We start from the raw sequence: 13478 nt of genomic DNA on the forward strand, positions 1-13478 counted from the left end.
CAGTTCTTTGGAGCAGTTTCAAGGCTTTCTGCCCACGTCTTCTGCTTATGCAGGAGAAAGACAGGAAAAAAAGAGCAACAAAAAAAACTGCGTCTCTACTTGGTTCTGCAAGAGGCTGCCAGCACCGCCACGGACCAGGGATGGGCCAGTCAGCGTAAGCGAGTGCCTGACTCGGATCAAAGTGGCAACATCATTTCTGACACTTTCTGCACAGTCAAGGCTCTAACAGACACTTTTTTTGGAGCAGAAATTTAAGTCCTGGTATCTTCAGAAATCTGAATGTGTCCAGGAACAGAAATCCTGGGCAGAGGAAGTTGTTTTGGGATACTTTCAGATACTTTGTGTCAAAAGAAATCAATGACTTAATTTTTTTTCTGAGACTTTAAAATTACAAACAAAAAAGTTAATTTGAAATATTTAGTTCTATACATTGCTGAAGCGAGTTATTCAATGTAACCCCAAATTCCTCCTTCCTTTTGTCCTCTGTAGAGAGAAACATTGCTGTAATTACCCTGATTTGCTGGAGTTTCCATCTCAGCAGACGTGTACCTTCCCAACAGAAAACCACTCCAAGATTTGCCAATCAACACAGTCTCCCAATATTGGAGAAGACAATAGCACCAAGCATCTCAGCAGACATTAGCAGCGTTCACATGGAGCGCTGCCAGAAAAGTGTCCAAGAGGATATAGCCTAGTTTACTAAATTATCCATCACGCATAGCATATGCATGGGGTTGGGTTTTGTTTGAAGCTTTTCCCCCTCACCCATAATTTGGGGAGACTTTAATGGGTGTTGACAGCAAGTCCTCTGAGCAGCAAAACGCCTTTTTTTTTCTTTAAATATGCACAAATCCCTCCCTTTGTGCCTCTTCACTGGCTGCTCGCAGCAGATAGGGCTCCCTCGCGCGCGCACCTCTGCGCCGGGCGCAGGACACGGCTCCAGCAGCTCCAGAGGCCCAGGGCAGCGCTCCCGTTCTGTCCCCAGACCTTTACTCTATTTCTGTATCTGTAGAGAAGCACCTGGCACGTGCTGGCAGCCCTCCGCAAGCAACGAGCTATGACGAGAAGTGGCAGCAGACTAAGAATCTCTCCTGCTCCTGAACTTTCCTCCACCTCGATTTCTGGCAAGATTGCTAGGGATTTAAATTAGGAGAAGGAATAGAATGAAAATAATACCCTGAATTTATTTCTACCAAGGATGTCAGACTAATTTATGAACAAGCATTTTGGAGATGACAATGCAGACACGCATTGACAACCAGCAGCTTCACGTTCAAACTGAAAGAGTTCCAAAAAACACCTCAGTTCTCCACTTTTTCCAAGTCTATGTTTTGAACTTCCACAGAAAGCAGAACTATCACCCCACTACACTCAAAAGTTCTCACACAAGAACACAAGCAGAATCCAAAATATCCTGCATCAAACTTTTTTTTTTTTCTCCTCTCCTCTAAAATGGAAGAAAAGATAAATCACAATAGACTCTTTACAAAATTGATTTGGGGTTTTTTTTTTTTTAGGGCATTATGTTATCTTGTCAACACAACCAAACAAACAGCATGCTGTAATGTGCATCTGTGCCACCATTGCACATACCATTGCTCTGCGCTTCTTTGTTGAATACAAAGGCCTATGTTTTTGCTTTGGTAACTCAGCTCTTCCAAAGTTTCATACTGAACTTACCTGAAATCATCAATGCAGTCTTTGTCCATCTTTTTTTCTATTTAAGGAAATATTTCCTTAAAAAAAAAAAAAAAAATCCAACAGGCACATGAACACCTCTATAGCAAGTTTATCCAATAAGCAGAAAGCTGTATTTCCTCAGCGACCTTCCCCTTTCCCACAGACCCTGTCTGGATAAGCTGGGCAATGTGCTCCAAACCGCTGCTCATGGCCATCTCTAACCTGGCTTAACATGGTGATTGCAGGATGTTAAATACATCAATCTAAGTTAATCGTCAGCTAGGCAAAGCCTGCGGCTTTCACAAAGCGAAGCGGTGACATGAAGTCACGCTGAAGACCTTTTTCCAAAGGTTATTCAGAACTTTTGTTTCCTACTGCACAGCTGGTCTCAGGCAAGACCTGGGGCCAAACAGCAGCCATCGAGACTGTCCCGAGCACCACTTCCCACTGCCCCCGAGACTCATCAGTGCTCCCTGTCATGACCGGGAAAAACAGAAACTCCCTTTCCCAAAAATAAATTAATAATAAATAATAATAAAAGCTTAGGGCCTGATCCAGATTTCATCTGGGACAATGCAAGTCTTGCCACTAACTTCAATAAGCTTTTTGAAGGTTTATGACACTACTAATCAGGAGTGTTGTACTATTAAAAACAATATACTGTTAAAAACAATGCAAAAGAAACTAACAAAGAAAAAAAGCCACAGACCTTGTGAAACTACAGTACAACTTTCACAAAAATGTTAAAAATGAATAAATTTAAATAAATAAGTAAATAAAAGCTGACAGGCTGGAGGCACCTGATCAGCTGGAAATGGCTCTGCAGCTTTTTACCCCAGCAGCTTTTTACCCCAGCACTCAGTGTCCAAGCCACTAAGTTGTTTGTCCCTGTGAGAAAGAATGTTTATAAGAGAAAGTACAGATTTTATTAAAAAAATAAGTTGAAAAACAAACCAAAGCAGATCATCTCCACTCCATCTGCATAGCACAAAATGCCACCAGTGAGGAAAGTTTTCTATTTCAAAGACTTTAAAAGTCAACTCTAAACTACAAGTATGAGCAACATACAGCACATATTTAAACCATGATTGCCTCATTTTCTGCAAATTCACATTACTATTTTAACAAGTGCGTTAGTAAAAAATTCCAATTAAAAAAAGAAAAAAAAAAAAAAAACCTTTAAAAGTGTTTTAGGAAGTTATCTGGGAGCAATAAATGATAATACTTGTAGTGAATGCAACATCTGCTTCTGTTGTAAAGCAGTCCAGGACCTGTCCCCAATAAGGAAATGCTAAGCATCACATACTTGCTCAGACCCCAGGTTATCAGCACATATGTATACACACACACATACATAGGCATGTTTGTATGTACATATTCAACAGCCTTTCCACACCACGTGCTTGGCAAAGGGGCAGTGCTCACACACAGACTAGCAAGGACAGCAAGCAACCTGCAGCAGGAGCTGCTGCCCCAGTGAACATGGTGGGACTCATCACCTAATCCCAGGAACACCCCTCAGCTCAGGGGCTTCATCCCAGACCATACAAGCTATTAAGCTGCTGTTATCTTAGGCAAGAGCAATAACAAGTATGAAAAATAAGAAGCTGAATCTTACCTACTTGGGGGCACAACACCTCCAGTCATGCCACAGCCCCAGGATGTGCCCTGTTCACTCGGCCTGCATCCTTGCAGACCCAAGCTGTGCACACCAACCTTGGTGCAATGCTCTTCTTGGTGCTCACGAGTACCACTTGCTAACAAGTGCACTGACCACCACCATCACACCTTCACATTCAAGCACAGAATGCAAAAATGCCTAAAGCCTCAGGAGGCAGAGTCCGCTCACCCCAGGGCAGCAAAAAGGTCCTAAGGCTGCAGGAAGGTGCTTTTGGCCATCCCACAGCTGCAGTGCCTCATTGCAAACTCGCAGCAGCTGTGCACGCATGAGGGGGAAGCCTCTTATGTCAAAGAGAAAGAAATAGTGCTCATAGGGATGCAAGAGGAACCCAATGGAACAAGGTCCCCCTCAAGCCCCCATGGCTGCAGCTGGACAAGCATCTCACAAACACATAAAGAGCCTCCCGGGGCCCCTTAGTCCCTTCTGCTGCCAGCACCCACCAAAACTTAAGACCAGGTGGCCCCTGCTGGTGACAGAGGGACTTCTCTGCATGGTGGCACCTAACATTGAGAACAGAGGAGCTGTTAGTCCCTTCTCTGAACACATGGAGGGCTTCAGTTCCTCCTTGCAAATCTTTCCTGGCATGTTTTAATACTTACTTCTTACTATTATGTGCACTCAGATACAAGATGTATTTAGGAGTCTTTCAATGTTCCCCCAAGTCTCTTATTTATTCTTCCAAGGCTGACAAGCGTGTTCCTGCAGGTAAATCCTTCTTTTAAATAACCAACAGTGCCTCAGAGGGGTAGCGCTGGGGGAGTTCACCCTGCAGTGCAGCAGTTACTTGAAGCGAGCCCTTCTTGCGCGTACGCAACACCAGCAAAAGGGAATTTGTGTGTGTGGCCGTTCCTTGCAGCCCCGTGTGTCCCACGCCTCCTGCCCTCTTCCCGAAATCCTGCCGGTCCATCCCCACCTTTACCTGCACCTGCCCAGGATGCAGAGGTGGAGGGAGGCTCGCGTCCAACATGGCTCCGTTGAGCGCGCTAGGGTACACGGGTCATACACCGAGCACATTTTTAACAAAGAACAGAGGAAATTAGCCAGCAGAGCTGCAGTTACTGCTTTTCTGGGCTGTGTGTGCGGACCCGATCCTGACTGCATTGGCATGGACCATGCTCCTCATTCCCATCAAGTGAAGGAGGTTTGAGCAAGGCCGAGGAGGCCGCTGGCTCACAGCACCGTCGGCCACGGGCGGCTCTGTGCGATACTGCATCTGATAAGGCCGGTTTTGGATCAGACCTCAAACATGAGGCATGTGATAGAGACAAAAGTCCTTAAGGCAGGTCCATATATGGATTTGTGCATGGGATAAACATTGGTCAGGTTTGGCAGAAGTTCTATACACAGGCACATATCCATTAAAAAAAAAAAAAAAATCAGAGGTCTAACGTATCATTGGTCTCCCTGCAGCTCTGCACCAGAATAAGCAAGTCGAGTGCAGGGACTTTTTAAAGAGAAATTTGCCTCAAACTTTCAAAGAATTTTAAGTGTTATTTTGGGGCAAAATATCTTCAGAAGAAGTGGGATATTTGAAAATTTTGCCGAGGTTAATATTTTATCCAGAAATAACCAGGCTAAACAAAAACAGGGTAGAGTTAAGAAGTGCAATGAGAAACTGCTGTTTAAAAAAAAAAAAAAAGAAGAAAAGAAAAAAAGCCCTGATTTCCTAATTTTAGCCCTTTACTCTGCTTTTTGTCACTGTAGCATCTGAGGCTCCTTGGCACGAGATCAGCAGGACACCAGGAGAGCGATCTGGCTTTGCCAGACTGTTACCAGCATTTGCAAAGCTCATTTCTGAGTCCAGAGAGCTCAGAGGAGGGAGCAGGACCTGGATCTAATGCTCCCCTACCCTGCAATTTAGCTGAAACTCCATCTTATAATTACAAGCCAACATAACACATCCAAACAGCACAGCCTCTTCTGCAGAGGATGTGGTGGGCCGAATTTGACTATCTCTGAAATAAGCATAGCTTTCTGCAACACAACAAGGAACCAATTATTCTCCAGGGCTCTTGCTCGGCCCGTCTGACTTTCCCCACTTTTTTGTGTGGGGCCAGTAGATAAATCCTTGCTGATGCAAATGAGGTCTGCAAGATCAGAATGAAGAAAACGCAAAGACCAACAAACAAACAAAAACAAGCAGGCTGGCAGCTTGTCTGCTGAGTCTGGAGAACTCCCATCCTTTCAGCGGCTGCTCTGTTTATCTCTTCTGTAATTTTCTCTCAGCAATACCTTCCTTTTTTATTTTTTCTTTCCTTCAAACTATGCCCATCATCAGGATGGTATGCAGCAAAATTAATTGCATTAAAATTCAGTGAAGCACCAAGTATTTTCTTTGTTGTAAAATTCTGGCTCACTTTATCCTAAAAGTGGATTCAAAGAAATACAAATCCAAGACCGAACAAAAATCCCCACAAAATTGCAAAAGCGTACAGTGCATGTACCCAACCAACCATGCAAAATAAGGATTCCATTCAAATTTCACATCTCATTAAAGACAATTTGGCCATTAATCCATACGGTTTTAGGAGCAAAGGAGGATTTTCCAGGACAGATAAACTGAAATGATCCTCCTTTGATCTGGGAGTTAAGCGTGAGCCACAATGGAAGATGAACAACGCGGGGCAGAGCTACTGGCCTTTTTAAGTGCTACAATGGCATCCGCAAACAACTACTTAATCAATATTTGGCCAGGGACACTGAAAACTTCCTTTTCAAATTTTAATTCCTAGTTGTAAAACAACTGTAGGGCAACCAGCAAGATAAGACATTAAACTGACTGCTTAATTGTCTTTTACTGTCTTGCTAGTTATATATGCACATTCTTAATAGTTCTTGAATCTTTATTTACTAGGAGGAATAAATGACCTGCCAACAATCACAGCAAACTCCCCTAACTAAATAATCTCCGCACATGACACAATTTAACGATAATGTGTCCAGAGAGAGTTTTAATTTCATTAGGCTTCACTTTTTTTTTTTTTTCTCTAGGAAGAGTGATTGAGCCCGAATTAGTTTAACAGCATGGGGCAGGAGGACTCCAGGGCAAGGACGGCAGAGCTGCGCACCCGCTCCGCGCTGAACGGAGTCCTGCGGGTGAGTTATGCTCCTGTACATCATTTTTATTAGCTGAAGTGCTCAACGTTTGGGGAACACTTGAAATTATGCCGTGTTTTTATTTATATATTTTGTTTCTCCATACGTTTCTTAGGTGGGATTTAAAGTGACATTTACATGGAGAGATTCACATTGACTAGACTGCTCTGATTTATTGCTTTGCGTTTCACTCAATTTCTTCTTAAATTAACCAGGGAGCACTTTGTAGTTCTGCTTCATTTCCCCATGCAGTTTTATTACATAGCCCTGGGGACTCGTGATAATTTATCACTATCAACTTTATTGGCTTGCCGCTCCTAAACCCCCTTCCAGCCCTTATCAATAAGCAAACCTAATACAAAGCTAAACCTTCCCCAAGTAGCATTTAAGATAAAAGCAAGGATTTCGCCAGTGTCGACTTTCACTTTCGGCATGGATTTCCATCCCCTTGAACTGAAACCCGTCTGCAGCGCGCAGCGTTCCCCCCGCACACACTTCACTTGCCCTTTGCAGGGTTTTGCTGCTCGGTTGCTGCTAGCGGAGGGGGATGCGGTGCCCAGGAGCGCAGCTGCTCGCGGCTCCCTGCGCCTCCCAGATTCTGCTCCAGATTTCCAGAGCAATGCAAGGAGACACAAACTTGAACAGAAATCCAGCTAAGCGAACAGATGTGTGTGAAGTGACCCTGATATTCGCTAAAATAACTTCTGTGTCTGGGCTAGATACACAGACTTGGAAGCATGGGAAGTAACATCCACAGGGATTCTGTTTGCATCAGTGCCGTCTCCTTTAAATTAAAGAGTTCTTGAGACAACAAAACATACAAAACAATTAATGAAATCATGATTTCGAAAATAGGATATGATGCAGCAACATATTACTTCAGAGAAGTCTTCCTAAAATGAGTAATTCTTTCTTCCCACAGCTGTATTGTTATTGCTCACATAACGCTATTAGTGTGTAGTTATGTATAACTATACACACACATACATATAGTATGTTTAAAACTGAGTATTTGCCTCAGAAGTCAACGTGCCTTCAGGAAAGCAGTGCACAGGCTGCTCCTGGGAGACCTGGAGCAGCAAACTCTGCAGAGACGTGTAAAACCGAAGTCGTGGCACCTTTCTGAAATAGCTCCCCAGCTGTGGCAGAGCTCTTGCCTGTTCACAAGTTCCCAATTACTGCACCATTAGTTAGTATTATTAGCTAGAATAAGGGCTGAGACCCTGAGCATGGTCCACAGCCCCACAATGATGGACATGCTCAGTCAGAAGCAGCAAGGTTCCTGGAGCTACCGTCCAGCCTATGGATTTACATTTGTACAGCACCTCGCACAAAGGCTTTCCCAGTCCATGACCAAACTCTCACGTGCTGCTGCAAAGTGGAGGAAGAAAAGAAAAAAAAAAAAAAAAAGGCAGAAATGCTACCAATACTATCTGCCCTGAGCCAAATTCTGAAGCCATGAGGGAGTATTTCTTAATTAAACACTATTTTCCTGTTGGCTCCAAGAGACTCGAAAATGAAATCCCATCAAAATTACACAAGCCGATCTCCTAGACCTGCTAGTGACCAAATATCTGAAGTGCCGTAAGAAACTCCAGGCTCGGGAGACAACCGCCTGCAGCCACAGCCGTCACGTTTGGTCCCTCAGTGCCTGTCTGCTGCTTTCCTTTGAGCAGGGAAATGTGCAGCACTTCCTAGCATAAACCCCTGTACTTTGTGCCGTGAGCAAGTCTGCTACTCCCAGAGCAAAATCCCAGTGAGCCCCAGATCAGAGAAGTCACAGCTAAATCCAGCCTCGTCCCATGCTCCCAGCGCCATGGCCACGGCGCAGGAATGAACGAGATGGCTCAAGCAGATATCTGGTGTCTGCCTGCTAATCCTTTCCCTTAATAAACTCCCTTTATTAGTTTAACAGCCTAAAAATAACTGGCTGCATGGTACTGACCAACCCTAATCAAAACATCTGCCAGCCCGGCCAGCCCCAGCTTCCCTCCGGATCATGCGCCACCACTTCAAAGCCCGTGCATCAAGTCAGTAATTGTAACATTGCATCTAAATATTTAAGCTAGGGGCTGGTAGTCGCGTGTCGCATTTACAGGCAGCATCTGTCCTCTAATTCCATTACAGTACAAAGCAAAAATGTTTCCCCGACGTCGCAGGCAGGGCGAGCGGCCGGGCGAGCGCCGTGGCTCAAGCGCTCCGCCGGCCGGGCCGCGCTTTGTGCCGCGCGCGGCCTTTCCTTCCTCCCCCCTTCCAACTCCCCGCATACACACACAAAAATAGGGGTGGTGCCGAAATTGTATTAATGTGGGCCTCGGGCACCAAGGGGAAAAAAGGAAAAAGGGAGGAAAAAAAGGAGAAGAGGAAGGGGAGGGAGGGGGGGAGGGCTTGGTGGGAGATGAAAGTGAGGAGGACATAAAGGAGGCAATTTAGTGCGCTGCCGCCTGAATTGCTCTCAGCGAGAGGAGGGAGCCGGCGCAGGGCCCTCCGGACGGGACGCGCATGACGGGGGCGGCTCCGGCGCGACGGGCCCGGGGGCCAAACGCGCCGGCCGCGAACAGAGCCCCATTGAGGGGCACCGCATGGCAAGGCGGCCCCCGGCCCCTCGCCCCCTGCTGCCACTGCCGCTGCCTCCGCTCGGGACGCGCGGAGGCCTCCCCTCCACTCGCTCGTGTCTCTCGGGATGCGTCCCGGGAAGACGCACGGAGCTGGAGCCGGGCTCGTATCCACTTGCACCGGTTCCACTCTCCTTTAAGCTCTGCCCCGAAGCAGGCAGAGGGTGATGCTGAGGCACAGCGCAGCGTGCTGGGCACACAGGCACCTCCAGCCCCTGCTTGCTCATATGTGTATAACTATACGAATAAATACAGAATTACATAAATACGTATTAAAATCATACATAGTGATCACAGGCAAAAAATCCCAAGGCACACAGTGTACTGTTTCCATTGCACATTTTTTAACAATACCGTATTATCTCTTTTCCCTTATCCCCCTCTGCCGCAAGTACTCACAAGATCCCAAGTCTCCAAGAAGTTGGAATCATCTGCCATCAGTACCAGAATGGCTGTTATCTATCCTCCTATCCCCGGGAAAATAATGCTCTAGGTCTTCCAGAATAACCGAAATGCCCTCGGCAAGGCACTCCCAGCGTCTGGGCCACTTGGTCCCCATGGACCAGGGACAGAAGTTGCCAGGACTGGAAACACTCTCAGAAACTGCTCGTGGGTACCGTGCGAAGCAGCAGCGCTCTCCAGCATCTCCGCCACAGGGAGAGGCTCCAGCTGAGCATCCCACCTCCCCAGGAAACACACCGAATTTGCTGCCGTTTGCTCAGAGTGGCCTCGACATGTCCCCGCGGTGCAGGGAGAGCTCGGGGACAACGGGAGACAGGGCTGTCCTCCCCACTCTGGGCAAGGGCCCTTCGCTAGGGCTTTAATCTGGAGCAAGTGAAACAGGTCATTCCAGAGAGCGGCAGGTAACGGGATGGAGAGGGGATGGAGAGGAGGAAAGGGAGCAGAGACTCATTTGCAGTAAATTAGGTTGCCAGTTTTAAGGAGCAGAGAGATAAAAGACATGAAGAATATTTCAGGGAAAAGAAGCAGCAAGATATTTATATTTTCCTCCCCTGTTCTATTTATTTACTCTTTGCTCCATAAAGCAGGGATATTATCATGTCTTCTTATGTTCTCTTTTTAAGCCTCTGTTCAGAAACTCATGGCAGGTAGAAAAGCTGGTTATTTTAACAACTTGGGCTCCAAATTTAGCCATTTCTCCCCTTGTTGAATGTCCTTCCCAGGAAGAAGAGCAGCCCTCCCCCAGAGAGCAGCTCTCTGCTGCAGGAGGTGCTGGGCAAACTCCTGTGACTTGTCACATGGAGGAGGACGAGTGGAGCAACCGGACTGCTTCTCTCTGCCCTTAAGAGTTCTGTCCCAGGAACATCTTCAGGGTACCCATGCCTCCTCTGTACAAACACAGACACGCTGAAGAGGATGCTTCCCTAAAGCCCTAGTAGCAGAGCTGAAAACTGACTTTTGAGAGAATTTTTGAGCTGCCCTGACACAAAGGGATGCCCCGTTTTAATGGATGGGTTTCAACTATCCTCCTTGAACAGCCATCAGCATCTCTAGATGCCTAGAAATGCTAGAAACCTTTTGTAGGTGAAAACAACCACTTTTTTTTTCCACGGTGGAGAGTCCATAAAACTGCGTGGAGCATTGGCTATTAGGGGCTCCTTGAATAATTCATCCCTCATTGCAAGCCCATAATGTCTTTTCTGGGCCTTTTGTGGGGCTGTTTTCTCTTCTTTTCTCCTTGAATTATAAAAAGGTTGCCTGCCTTTGTTCACATCAAGCTGCTGCGAGCTGAAGCTTTGTCTGTGCAAAGCCAAAGTGTGAGTTTCAATGGACTCCCCCCTCTTTGTTTTCCAAGTTCATCTCCAAGTGTAGATTGTGTATAGAAGGCCTTCTTTGTAAAAGCTGGAAAAGTTGTACAAATGTTTGACCAGCTCATTTGGGACTTTTGTCTCGCCTTCCCCAGGGCCGCTGCTGGTGCTGGGCAGGCACCGCGGCCGGACGGGGGCAGCGGCCGCCCCCGGGGCCCGACCCGCGGCCCCGCGCAGGGTTGTCCCCGCAGGGAGGGGGTGAGAAAGCGGCCCCCGCCTCCAGCCCGGACTGGCCTCGGCCCCGGGATGGGGAAGCCAAGGGCGGCGCGACCTCCCCACGGGCTCCCGCAGCCGCCCCGTCGGGTCCCGACCCGACCGGCCCGGGCGGCGGGATGGAGCCGCCGCCCCCCCCGCGGAGCCGGTCTCTACCTCTTTCGCTGAGGATGCCGTCGATGCTGTGCTTGGCCTTCTTGTCGCCTTCCTCCGCCTCTTTCCTCTCCAGCTCGGCTTCCTCATCCTCGCCTTTCCCAAACTTGCTCCGCAGGATGCGGCTGATGGAGCTCACTTCGGGGAGGGGGGAGCGCAGAGCTGAGACCGGGCCGCCTTCGGGGACGAGCCCCCGCGGCTGCCGCATCGCCGCCCCCGGCCGCCCCGTCGGGGCCGCGATCCGGGGCTGAGGCCGCGCACACGCCGAGTCCCCGGGCGGCTCCGGCGACACTTTTATTTTTCCGGGCCAGGACAGCGGCCGGCGAGGACACCCCAGCGAGCCCCGTGCAAACGCGGCGCCGAAGCCAGCCCGACCCTGCGCCCCCCTGCCCGGAGCCCGAGGGGCGGCCAAACAGGCGGGAGCGGGGCGGGAAAAGCAGCTGCAATTTAATTGCAAACACCCCCCGCCGAGGGCAGCAAAACCTCCCCCCGCCCCGGGGCGCGGCACTAGCCCGGCCGGGGGCTCCGCTCGCCACGGGCCGCCCGCCGCTCCGGGTACCTGACGGCACCGTGTTGCGATCGCACACGCCGTCCTTGAGTAACTTGTCCCGGATCTCCCAGCTGAACATGCCCGCGTTTTCCCTCTTGTATTCCTCGATTTTCTTCTCCACGTCCGGCGTCGTCACCTGCTTCAGGGAAGAGAAGCGGAGCGGGCGCGGGGGTCGCGGGGCTGGGGAGCGCCGGGCTGCCCCGATCCGACCCGGTCCCGCACTAACTCCCGAGGCCGGTCCCGAAGCTGGTCCCGGCACCTCTGCCGCAGCCGCCCGGTTCTCGCTGCTGCCAGTGAGAGCGGAAACGGCCTTGCTTTTAAAACCCGCTTTTAAAATCCGTTTTAAAAACCGCTCGAGGAGGGTCGAGTTATATGAAGAACAGGCATAAGGCACAAGTTAAAATAAGAAGGGGCGTAACACATAATAGCGGGTCTACACAGCACAAGCGCCCCGAGTTAAGCAAAACTTCCCACAAAATCCTCTGGGGTTTTACGAGAAGGAAGGATCGATCCCTCCGCCAGGCAAACCTCAGAGGAGAAGTCCCGGTTATTGCAACTCGGAGGCAGCAAAATTTCCGCGGAGCAAATTCAGCAGCAACAAGTAAAAAGTCGCGTAGTAAAAATGCTGATGGGCACCAAAACTTATATAGAAAGATTTCCTATGTGGCCTGAAAAAAATTAAAGTTAAGCTGAATTCAAGGAAAACAAAGAATTCCTGGCGGGGAATAATATTTCGTTCGAGTAATATTTTCGTTCGAATAGAGCTCAAAAAAATCTCTGAAGATTAACATCGGAACAAAAAGTTCAGGCATTGCTACTTTAAAAAGCTGCGAAGGAAAAAAATCTCTACAAGCCAACTTGCAACAGAAATTTAAAACTTTTACTTTTTGCGTGTGTGTGCGCAGATAAAGAGATATAACAGAAGGAAGAGGATAATCTAGAGATAAGGACCCGTATTTGTCCGCCTCATTGCGAGCGTAAGGTTTTAACTAGCGCAGCTATAAATACAGCGGCTCTGGAGCAGGTAGGAAAAATAAACGGTTGGTCAAAGAGCAACGGAGAAGCAACCCAGTAACTTTACACGCGGCGGCGAAGGCAGCTCCCGCAGCGCGGCCCGATCCGCGGAGCTCGCCCCGCTCCGCACGGGGCCGCGCAGGGCTCTGCACGCAACGAAACCGCCGCGGAGCCAATATGCAACGCCCGCGCTCATTACAGGGGGGTTGTTTCGGGTTTGTTTTGTAACTAACATTTTTTGAGAAGAGCAAATCGTGGCCACAAAACTTCAAATACATAAATATATACACACAGAGATACACATTTTTCTTAAGTCTCGAGTAGGAGCAACAGGCAGGCAACCCTGAGCGCGGCGCGGGCGCGCAGCCCCGCGCTCCCCCCGCGCCGCTCACCTTGGGCTTGCTGCCGCCGATGGCCCCCGGCCGGATGGAGCCCGTCTCCTGGTACCTGCAGAGAATTTTGGAGACGCAGCCGTGGGACACTCGCAGCTGGCGAGAGATGACACAGGGCCTTATGCCATGGTGGGCCATCTCCACTATCTTGTGTCGGATATGGTTGGGTAAAGGCCTGCCATTGATAAAAACTCCACCGAGCTGATTGACTCTGCCCTGGCCGAGAGGAGTAGAGACTAGAAAAGGAGGGGAGGC

The 13478-nt window shown here is 48.7% G+C and overlaps 1 protein-coding gene across 4 annotated transcripts in view; it reads right to left on the reverse strand.

Annotated features, from left to right (window-relative positions):
• Positions 1–13478, reverse strand: part of PAX3 (paired box 3) — a 56229-nt gene that overhangs the window by 42058 nt on the left and 693 nt on the right. For 2 of the 4 annotated variants that reach the window (XM_088528483.1, XM_088528481.1), the window contains exons 2-4: positions 13224–13459; positions 11827–11953; positions 11271–11405 (exon numbers count right to left, since the gene is read on the reverse strand). In XM_088528483.1, coding sequence (XP_088384609.1) covers positions 11271–11405; positions 11827–11953; positions 13224–13459 — 498 coding nt within the window. Of the gene's footprint in view, positions 1–11270; positions 11406–11826; positions 11957–13223; positions 13460–13478 lie in introns of all 4 variants that reach the window. The other 2 variants (XM_088528482.1, XM_088528480.1) reach the window with 1 other exon arrangement.

Source organism: Tinamus guttatus, unplaced genomic scaffold (genome assembly GCF_059628265.1).
Source record: "Tinamus guttatus ecotype Peru unplaced genomic scaffold, ASM5962826v1 Tinamus_guttatus_pri_ptg000311l, whole genome shotgun sequence".
Lineage (NCBI taxonomy): Eukaryota > Metazoa > Chordata > Aves > Tinamiformes > Tinamidae > Tinamus > Tinamus guttatus.